We start from the raw sequence: 10,966 nt of genomic DNA, 5'->3' as shown, positions 1-10,966 counted from the left end.
TACAAAAATGTGAGGGGTGTACTCAGTTCTGTGAGATACTGTATATATATATATATATATTCATAGGCTGCACTAGAGTGAAGGTAATATCACCAAAGCGAGGAAGAAATAGGCAAGAGAGCCTAGAAACTCCAGGCCCACTGGAACAGTGATAAATGGAGCAGTGATATGGGATTTAGCAGGAACAGAGGAATTAGTTGAGGAATATGCAAATGGAAGAGTTGCTGGGTGGCAGAAAGGTGCAGTTGTTGGGGTTTAGTGTCAAATGAGCTGGAAGGAAGCAAAAGTATTATTTTACCGAAGTTGATACTTGGAACATACTACCAGCAGAGGTATTGAATTAGTCAACAGTAACCGAATCTAAAGATGCTTGGGACAAACAGAGATGTATACTCAGATGAAACGATAAAAGAAAAAAGAAAAAAAAGCAGACAATAAGCCTATTATATCAGTGCAAGAAAGGAAGAGAAAAATAACAATCTGCAATAAAGTTTATTAAAATCCTTTCTTAAATGATGTTAAAGCCAGAGGATCTGCATGACAGCAAGGTAATTAGCCATTTCAGAAAGAGGTTATGCTCCATGCTATGTATTTCCATACATGAATTGCTGGTGGCAGGGTGTGGCTGTTTTGTGTCCTGGTCTCTCTAGAATAACAAGGTAAATGGGAACTGCAAAGCTCAGTAGGTATTCAGCACTGTAGCTATTGTTATCTGGCTTGCAGTCAGCATATTAGTTAACCAGCACTCGCCTGAGTCATACATACAGTAATGGGCACACGAGGGACCAGATGCATGAATTACCAGGCAGATGTGATGAATTACAGTTACCACAGAGGTAGTGGCCTGTCAGTTGGGTATAGTTTGGCTGTTTGTACAAAGTGGCATTGAGGTCAAGCAGGAAACTTCATGTATAATCTGTTGGAATGCATTCAGAGACCATGAAAAATAACTGGTGAACAGTCTTCACTTACCAATGCAGATTTCATCATCAGTTTCTGCATCACCGATGCACCGGAATTTGAATTCATTCAGTGATCCAGCAAATTTCCTCTTTGCAGATGAAAGAGCTGCAGGGAAAGAGAAATGATTCAGATACATGCAGAGAGGAACATAACAAACTTGTTTACACTCTGACTGCCAGCACAGTGTGTTTAATGCGTTTGTAAAGAAAGCATGCTGATATGATCAATGTATTTATATGCTATGCTCACACCAAAGGCATTTTACTGATACTAGAAAACTTAAGAAAAAAGCCCAAATATAAATGCCTCGTGTCAACATGTCCTTAATAAAAAAAAAAGGAAAGTTTATTTCAAGTAAGCAAATATTTTAGACATTAAGGCCTCATTCACACACAACTCAAGAGCAAAATTGTATATTGCGTTTATACGCATGTATAATGCGCGTATATATGAACGTATGTGCATATATGCGTGCACTATTTGCAACCCTACAATGCATAATTCGTAATAGAAATGTTAAGGAACTGTACGCACGTATATAAGCAGAAATACGCTGCCTGGACGCATCTCGGTTCCATTCTGTTTTTGCACATTTTTACGTTACGCAAATATACGGCTCCATACGCAGCTATGTGTATGAAGCCATTTAGTAGCATATACTACTATACGCGGGCGCGCATATATGCACGGCAGTGTGAATGAGGCCTAATTGTTAAATTCATTTTTTACATGATTGCCACACTTTTACATTGTTGTTCATTCATACAATTGCAATAAATACAATGAATTGTATATTAGCTACTAGATGGCGCCCTTTATGATTTCACTTTTTGCTTCCTGCTTTACAGCTGGTGAGAACAAATTAGTCACATAGGGAGTGCATTGTTTTTTAATGAGTCTCACAGACTCACAGACTTGGACTGCAACATAGAGCAGTACAAAACCTATTGTGTAGAACCGCAAGCAGAAAGCAGAACCTGCATCTGCAGAGGCAGCTCTAGACTTTGTGAGGCCTCAGGCGAAACTCAAACGTGAGGCCCCCACTTACACCCATAATGGAAAAAAAAGCAAACAATAATTAAAATTTAACTGTAAAAAAAATGGCATGTTTTAAGCCAATAACCACCAATAGTAACCACCAGCAAGTGTCAGGGCCAGCAATGCCAACCCCCAGCTACAACCACCAGCAAGAGTCAGGGCCAGCAATGACAACCCCCAGCTACAAGCACCAGCAAGAGTCAGGGCCAGCAATGACAACCCCCAGCTACAAGCACCAGCAAGAGTCAGGGCCAGCAATGACAACCCCCAGCTATAAGCACCAGCAAGAGTCAGGGCCAGCAATGACAACCCCCAGCTATAAGCACCAGCAAGAGTCAGGGCCAGCAATGACAACCCCCAGCTATAAGCACCAGCAAGAGTCAGGGCCAGCACTGACAACCCCTAGTTATAACCACCAGCAAGAGTCAGGGCCAGCACTGACAACCCCCAGCTATAACCACCAGCAAGAGTCAGGGCCAGCAATGACAACCCCCAGCTATAACCACCAGCAAGAGTCAGGGCCAGCAATGACAACCCCCAGCTATAAGCACCAGCAAGAGTCAGGGCCAGCACTGACAACCCCTAGTTATAACCACCAGCAAGAGTCAGGGCCAGCAATGACAACCCCCAGCTATAACCAGCAGCAAGAGTCAGGGCCAGCAATGACAACCCCCAGCTATAACCACCAGCAAGAGTCAGAGCCAGCAATGACAATCCTCAGCAAGTGTCAGGGCAATGATAACTATTAAACAATTTTTTACATGTCTTCTTACTTTAGCGTCTGGTGCCTCTAGTGACTCCAGCAAGTGTCAGGGCCTCCAATGCCATAATAATAGTATTATTCTGTATTATTAATACCATCAGCTATAGAGGACAACAAATCCCAGCAATACATACAACACTGCAGAATACCATCAGCTATACAAAACTACAAATCTCAGCAATACATTATACAGCAATGCAGAATACCATCAGTTATACAGGACCACAATTCCCAGCAACATACAGCAATGCATTATAGCAACGGCTATACAGGATTACAAATCCCAGCAATACATTATACAATCATCTATAGAGGACTACAAATCACAGCCAGCAATACATTAAAAAGCAGCAATTCAAATTAGATTTAAAAAAATATGTAAAAAATGCAACACGTGGCTTTGGGCTATTTATTCATTTTCAATCTCCATACTGCAGCTTCTGTTCATCTGTTGGGCGGGCGGGTGCACTGATGAATGATATAAATCAGCACAGGCATGGTCTTGTGAAGGCCGAAACTAAAAGTTAATGATCGACTCCTGGTATTTCTTTGCGGCAGCCGAAAGAGGAAAAACATAGTCCCCTTTCTCCTGTTGTCAGTTTAGCAGGGGGTCCGGGACAGGGGGGACTTTATCAGAAATCGATGCTTGAGTGGGCACAGGGGACTGGGACCGGCTTTTTTTCTTATAATAGAGCCCCCGTCTGTCCCTGGGCCCCCCTGCTGCTCGGCAGTAAAGGAAAGCCAGCTCTACCACCCTAGAGGCTGCGAGGCCCCCATGGATGCAAGGCCTTAGGTGACTGCCTAAAATGGCCTAATGGAAGAGCCGCCTCTGTGCATCCGTTATGAGGAAATATTGTTGCCTCCATGTACATATAAAAATGCCAAATTTACAAAGTTTTTAAAACATTAACATATACTATTAAAGAAGTACGCTGGGGAAATGGTTTATTAACCCTTACAGTGGGGCTAGCCCTGCACTGCAAAGGTTAAGTGCTAATTTTGGTCTAGGGAGTATAATAAAGTTATACTTACCCGATACTCCAAGTTTGCTTGCTGTTAGGCGGGACCTTGGAGCCTCTCTCCCCTCTGCTCCAGAGGTCTAGTGTCCTTGATTCATCATGTTCTATACACAGTGTATAGGACATAAGGATGCCAAGGGATATACCATTGCTGTAGCGGAGGAGGAGACAGGCTGGAGGGAGAGATGTCGCAGGCGGCCATCCCTGAGGATCGGATGAGTATAACCTTCTTATTTTCCTCCCTAGAACAAAAACGAGCACTTAACCCTTGCAGTGCAGAGGTATCCCTACTGCAAGGGTCAATACAAAATTTCCTTGGGAGTTCTGCTTTAAGGGATGTCTCAGTAAATGTATATGAAATCAAAATGTGAATCTGTAATTGACACACGTACACCTCATATTGTATGTATACTATTCACCACTGCCCATTTTGAGAATAATCTTACAGATGTAACTTCTATAACCTCTATAAATGAACATCTGTTAAAAATACCAGAGAAATCTTTTTGTTATATCAGTTCGATATGTGAAAAATAAAATACCTGTTGTTCAGCCAGAAATCAAATAAGTACTCGCTGTATCTCCTGTAGTGAAACCTCAAGCGCTATCAGCCTTGCCCAGTTCTCCTATGTATAAGTACTGAACACCTCCCCACTAAATTATGGAAATAAAGAAAGAGTGTTTTGTAGTCCAAATCAAGAGCAAGCAGCCTAGGGTGACAAAACGGCTCCTCCACAGATACTGAACAGAAAGTAAGCTTTGTCACCCTATGACAGGAAGTATGTCACTGGCAAGAATCTCCAAGTGAAAATAAAGGTGATTTCTGACTAACTGCTGGGGGTTGAGCCAGGGTCAGGCGCAGTGCCGAGAGCAGGGGGGTCAGGCGCAGTGCTGAGAGCAGGGGGGTCAGGCGCAGTGCTGAGAGCAGGGGGGTCAGGCGCAGTGCTGAGAGCAGGGGGGTCAGGCGCAGTGCTGAGAGCAGGGGGGTCAGGCGCAGTGCTGAGAGCAGGGGGGTCAGGCGCAGTGCTGAGAGCAGGGGGGTCAGGCGCAGTGCTGAGAGCAGGGGGGTCAGGCGCAGTGCTGAGAGCAGGGGGGTCAGGCGCAGTGCTGAGAGCAGGGGGGTCAGGCGCAGTGCTGAGAGCAGGGGGGTCAGGCGCAGTGCTGAGAGCAGGGGGGGTCAGGCGCATGTAGTGCAAGGGCCTGTCTGAGAGGACACCGACTATTCATCGTTGGATGGTGTAGGTTGGTTCTCATTTTACACAGTTTGGTAGACCTAAAGATTGCACAAAGATTGTATGCAGTGAGCCTAAAGGCTATAAAAAAGGTAACAGAGCTGTGTGAAGTCAAAGTATGACTACCAGAACCAAAAGATCCCCGATATACTGTATACGGCTATCTCTCTACAGCTACCTTTTTTTGTTTTTTTTAAACAACACGCACTTTACAAAGTGGTAGGTTTGGCAACTTTTAGCATTTGAAAAGTGATGGTATAAGCCGGCAATCCTCTTTCCTCATTCTTGCGGTTTCACAGAAATCCAAAACAATGTTAGAAAATGGTTTTAACTAATACTCTCAGGGTCCACTGCACTATACATGTGCCAGGATAAAATGACTGCGAAAATATCTTGGCCGTAACTGTTACTTTCCTGTATACGATCATAAATTTAAAGTGAATCTGTCATGTGCAAAATCGCAGCGTTCAACTCTCCCGCAAATAGCTTCCAATCAGATTAACTGAAGCTGAATGTAGTCAGCCCTCATGAAACTGCTCTGTGCCTTACGTTGCTAAGAATTAACACGCCATGACCAAAGTCTATTCTTCTACTGAAAAGACTCCAAGAGAATATTTTAAAGGGCAGTTGATCAAAATAGCTTACTCTAGTTTTTTACTTTAGTTTTAGCGAGGGGGTTTGGAACTTCAAACTAGGTTATTAGTGTGCCCCAACTGAGGAAATGTAGCCTCAGTTCCTCACAGTTAGGAAGAGGAAGCTTGTGCGCATTGCTACACAGCATGTATACATATCGCTAGCAAACTATTGTATAAAAAAAAAAAAACAAGGATTCTAGGTTTGCAAATATTACGATACACATTCAAGCTGGTCAACTGAATTAATGCAATACCTCTGGCTACTCACTATTCTAATGAAGAAATGTCAAATACTAGCATGTAGAGTATACTTAAATTGGCATAAGGAGCCAATATGGGGTAAACCAACACAGAACCAAGAATGTTCACTAATATACAACTGAAAAAAAGTGTTCAAAAGCAAACAAAATATAGGTGCTGAATGGGTCTAACAACATACTAACACCTAATATCCTCTCCAATTCTCTGCACACTGCTACACATCTTTACATACCTTTGTAAATTAGCATTTACAGAGATAGATAGATAGATAGATAGATAGATAGATAGATAGATAGATAGATAGATAGATATAAATATAAATATATATATAGATCTATATATATATATTAACTTATATATATCTATATAGATACATAAATATATATATAAGTTAATGGAGTACGAGTTCTACAAGGTGTTAGCACGTGGTCCTCTAATGCCCCATATATTTAATATGCGACTATGCTCTTTGGACTGAAGCAGACTTTTTTTTTTTTTAACCTCTTATGGGGGCACAGACCAAACAAGAAACCCCAGAGGCTCTAGCCCTACCCTAAAATTTTAAAAAAATAAAATCTTGGACAGCACTTTAAAAACGGTCTGCAGACTTTGGATAGCAGCTGGCTGTGCAGACATGATCCAGCTTCCCATATGAACTTTTCATACAAAGGATCATTCTACAAATTGGGCAAACGTTCATGTTTGTACCAATGGGGAAGACGTCTGCAGACATCACCTGCATCAGCTTATTTTGGGAAAAACATTACTGATCAGCTGTGAAAATTCTACCCAGCCAATGATTCTCCTCCCACAAATATTTAACCACGGATATCTGCCACAATCAAGATGGCCTACATACACAAAATGAGGCCTAAAGCTGGCCATACACCTTACAATTATCTGCAGATTTTCTATGGTCAGATGGAAAGAGTGCAACAGATTCCTCCATCTACACTTAACTGTGTGGATAGAGTAATCTCTGGGCCATTCTGTTGCACTTTTTCCATCTGACCACAGAAAATCTGCAGATAATTGTAAGGTGTATGGGCACCTTTAAAGGTGCCCACACACCTTGCGATAATCGTACGATAATCGTGGGAAATCCTCTACTACTATAAGGTTGCACGACTTTTATCTTACGAACATGTTCGAAAACCCGCAGAGAATCGTACGATGTTCGGCGGGTGTGTAGCATGTTCGTAAGATAAAAGCCGGACGGGCAGTTGTGCGCAAGCTCACACTGCCCATTCGGCATTGAGGTCAGCGGGGCGGGCTTGCGATCATCGCAAGTACGATCTGCCTGTCCAAGATGGGCAGATCGTACATTTTTTTAATTACCTTACAATCATCGCAAGACAAAAGTCTTGCGATGGTTGTAAGGTGTGTGCCCGGCCTTCACTTATTTTATGGACAGAATCCAGCCACAAGTATCCATAGATTCTACCATCCCTAGATCCATAGTATCCATAGATTCTCTTTTCCCAGTGTGAATGAGCACTAAAAAAGTGGCGATATCCTCTTTACAGTGGGCACATTTTTGTTTTACATCTTCCTTGACACTGTAGGGGTAGGTATGCAAAACATGATAAAATTAATGTAACACACGGGAGCATCACTTGAGGAGTGGCCTTCAGGAATTACCAGAACAATAAAAAAGAACTTTCAAGTTTTAGGCGTGCTGCTTATCGCATGTACAGATTTTCTGAAACACGGGAAAATCCTCAAGAGAGAGAGAACTTTCAAGGGAAAACCAAAAAAAAAAATTGCATCTTAATACTATGTCCCGATCATTTGAATTGCTTTTTTATTTTAGGTCTGTCAAGAACATACGCCATGCACATCTGCCTCGCTCCTCTGTTGCTTCCTGTTTGTGTACCTGTGGCATATATGAGGGTGCATCTCTTTTCGGTATGCACAATAAACATAGGTGGAACTCCTAGTTTTGGATAGAGTCTTGAAGGGTAAAAACATCTTTTATTGCGGTCTGTCAATTAGGGAGGTTCTCCACTTCCTGTCCCGGAGATACAAGAGAGGAAATCTCCCCTTTAATAGCTGTCAACAGAACTGATTTCAGCTACTGCTGTTCTAGTCACAACCATTTCCAACCACTTTCTCATAGAGAATATAAACCTTAAAGCGGAACTAAACCCACCGATTTAACGGTTTCCAAAAGGTAAGCTCAAGTTAAACAATTTTCATTAAATGACAATCTATAAATCAAACATGCCACTGTTCATTTACATTCTGCATACTAATGCATGTGCAGTGCATGAAACATTCAGGTTAGGTTAACATTACAGCGCATGTATCAGTGAATGTGCATTCATCAACCTCCCAGGGCTCCAACGCGGCCTCTTCTGGTCACACAAAAGTGAGCATTGTGACCTTCGCTCCGTCACACACACAAGCCAGGAAAAAAGTTGGGCTACACGTTAATGACATTACTGGATTAATAACAACTTTATTCAGGCAATACAAGTGCTGCACAGTCCTGCCTTAGACCAGACCCTCTCCGACGTATATTAAACAAATTTTAAAAAATGCTGCCTGCTTATTTTATTTTGTTACAGCGCACAAGAGTATTGAGTTGGTGTAAAATATCACAAAACAAAGCAAGGCTTTTTCCCTTGTCCATGCATTGAGACCACATTGACCAACGCAGCCCAAATCATATGGGATGTGAGCAAGCCCTGAAAAGAGAGCTAAAGCTAAACCCCTTTTTTTTTTTTCGCTTTAGCTCTTTTTTCTTTTGGGTGAAAAGAGTAGATTTACTAATGTCCTCCTGTGAACCAAAGCCAACATCTAAACGGGTAACTGCCCGCTATTTGCTGACAGTGCCGAATATTGTTGGGCTCACCCCACTGCTTTGTCAGCTGGCTCTGCCTCTATAGAGCCAGCTGTGTCCGCCCCTGCCCCTCCCTTCAATAAGTGCTATAGGAACAGAGAGGAGAGGGGGGAAATCCCTGTGGAGATCAGTGACTGGCCGTCACTACTCTCCGCAGGCAGAAGACCGTTTGTGATCGCTCAGCTCTCGATCTATAGAGCCAGAGTGTAACGCATAGAGTGTCTCACGCCAGCTCCTAAATATTGGAGAGTACTTTTTTTTTTACTCTCCCAATACTTCTCTTTTTAGGCATGCCCCTGGCGATACCGGCCACAGTAGCCAGTGTACCCAAGTCAGCTCTCAACTGAACATTTAAAAGAGAACTATGGGGTAACCTTTTTATCCCATAGTTCTCTTAAGGGTCACGGGAGGACATATACCAACGTACTCCCGTGACACAAACCTCAGTATATAGCCAGCTATATACTGAGAGCGCCACAGCCAGGACAGATCCCGACAATACTGTCGAGAACCACCCAGCTGGCTGACAGCAGGCTCTGCCTATCTAGAGACAGAGCCAGCTGTGCCCTCCCCTCCTCCAGTCAGCGCTGGAGGATCGGAGAGGGAAGGGGGGAATCCCTGCGGGGAGCGGTGACTGACAATCACCACTCTGCAGGAAAGGTGATCAGAAAGTGAGCGAGCAACCCGATCAATAGAGCCGACGTGTGATAGTTTCAATGCCACACACCGGCTGTAACTATGAGGATGAGTGTAAAATCACCCACCTCATAGTTCTCCTTTAAGTCCTCAAATGGCTGATCACATGCAGCACCATGGCAACTTCAGATCAAAAAAGCTGGCTTCATCCTCGGCAGAGAGAATAGAAGGATTTAGTTCCACTTTTAACTCTTCCTGGGTCTATTCAAAATGAGTAAAAGGGCTATAATGTCAGGAGTCAATCTAGCATTTTTGTGTGAATCTACATCGAGTTACGTACATAAAATTCTGCAGAAATTAGACTACGGTATATCCACGAGCAGTGAAAATATCTTTCTGCAGTGACAACCAGCTGAGTGCAATTACCCATTACAGGATACAACTACCTTAAGTAATGAAAGGGAGCGTGAGTCAAACACATTAAATGTACACAGCATTGTTAATATCTATGGCGACACTTGGAGATCAGATTTCTTACTTGCACCTGTGAAGTTAGGATTATGAAATTGTACGCAGCATGTCTGTGTTGAAACATTGGCTTGGCTGTATTTGCCAACTTTCTGCTGATGAACTCCTGCCAACTTCTACAAACATGAATATCACACAAGAAACAAGATTGAGGAGGAAAAAAAAATAAGTAGCCTATTCATTGATTAAGTACTTATTTATAAACTTTGCTTGATGGGCATCTACAACTATATGCACCTTATCTGCCTTCAATTGGCACCCCTAAAGTCCCTTAAGAATCTCTTCACTTTAGGCCCCATTCACACTTGGCGATTTCGCAAATCGCACGTTTGTCGCACGATTTGCATTTTGCGTGATTTATCGCGCAAATGCTTGCATTGAATCGCGGCAAAATCCGCTCCAAAAAAGGGTCCTGCTGTAGCGATGCACGACCCGCGACAGCAGGACCCTTTGCCCCATTGCCATGCATTGGAGAGCGATATCGTGCGGTAAATAGCCGCGATATTGCGGGAATTACCGCGCGATAAATCGCTCAGTGTGAACGGGGCCTTAATGCAAAAAAGCTCTGGGATAAGCAAATATTGTGTAAATACAGGAGGCATTTGTATTTTTACTTAAGGCCCGGTTCACACCTGGGCGTTTTGTAGCGTGTTCCTACGCTCTGCAAAACGCTCAAACACCGAAATCCCATTATTTCCTATGGGTATGGTTCACACCTGGGCGTATTACAGGCCGTATGAACGCGCTACAAAACGCCCTACGCCAAAACAAGTACAGGAGCTTCTTTGGGGCGTATTTGCCACGCGTATCCATTGGGATACAGCCAGGTAGCCCTCAGAAACGTGCATTTGCTGCGCGTTTTTTTACCGCGAATCGCGGTACAAACTCGCATATTCGATACGCCTAGGTGGGAACCCAGCCTTAGTCTGGGTGTATTTCTACTAGATGCAATGTGAAACTTTTCACATTGCACTTTTCACTCTTTGTGAATTGTCTGGTCTCCACCCCTCCTGTTTTCTGCCTCCAGACAGTAGTTGGCGGAGTCT

General features: G+C 43.2%; 1 protein-coding gene across 1 annotated transcript in view; it reads right to left on the bottom strand.

The window, feature by feature from the left end:
- ARHGAP26 (Rho GTPase activating protein 26) overlaps positions 1-10,966 on the bottom strand; it is a 389,295-nt gene that overhangs the window by 294,936 nt on the left and 83,393 nt on the right. Inside the window, 1 exon segment of the mRNA XM_018562857.1 lies at positions 973-1,068. Within this exon segment, the coding sequence (XP_018418359.1) occupies positions 973-1,068 (96 nt within the window).

Source organism: Nanorana parkeri, unplaced genomic scaffold, assembly GCF_000935625.1.
Source record: "Nanorana parkeri isolate BGI_ZX_2015 unplaced genomic scaffold, ASM93562v1 scaffold607, whole genome shotgun sequence".
In the NCBI taxonomy this organism is placed as follows: Eukaryota; Metazoa; Chordata; class Amphibia; order Anura; family Dicroglossidae; genus Nanorana; species Nanorana parkeri.
Note: the sequence above shows the minus strand (reverse complement) of the source record. Positions and strands in the feature narration are given on the sequence as shown.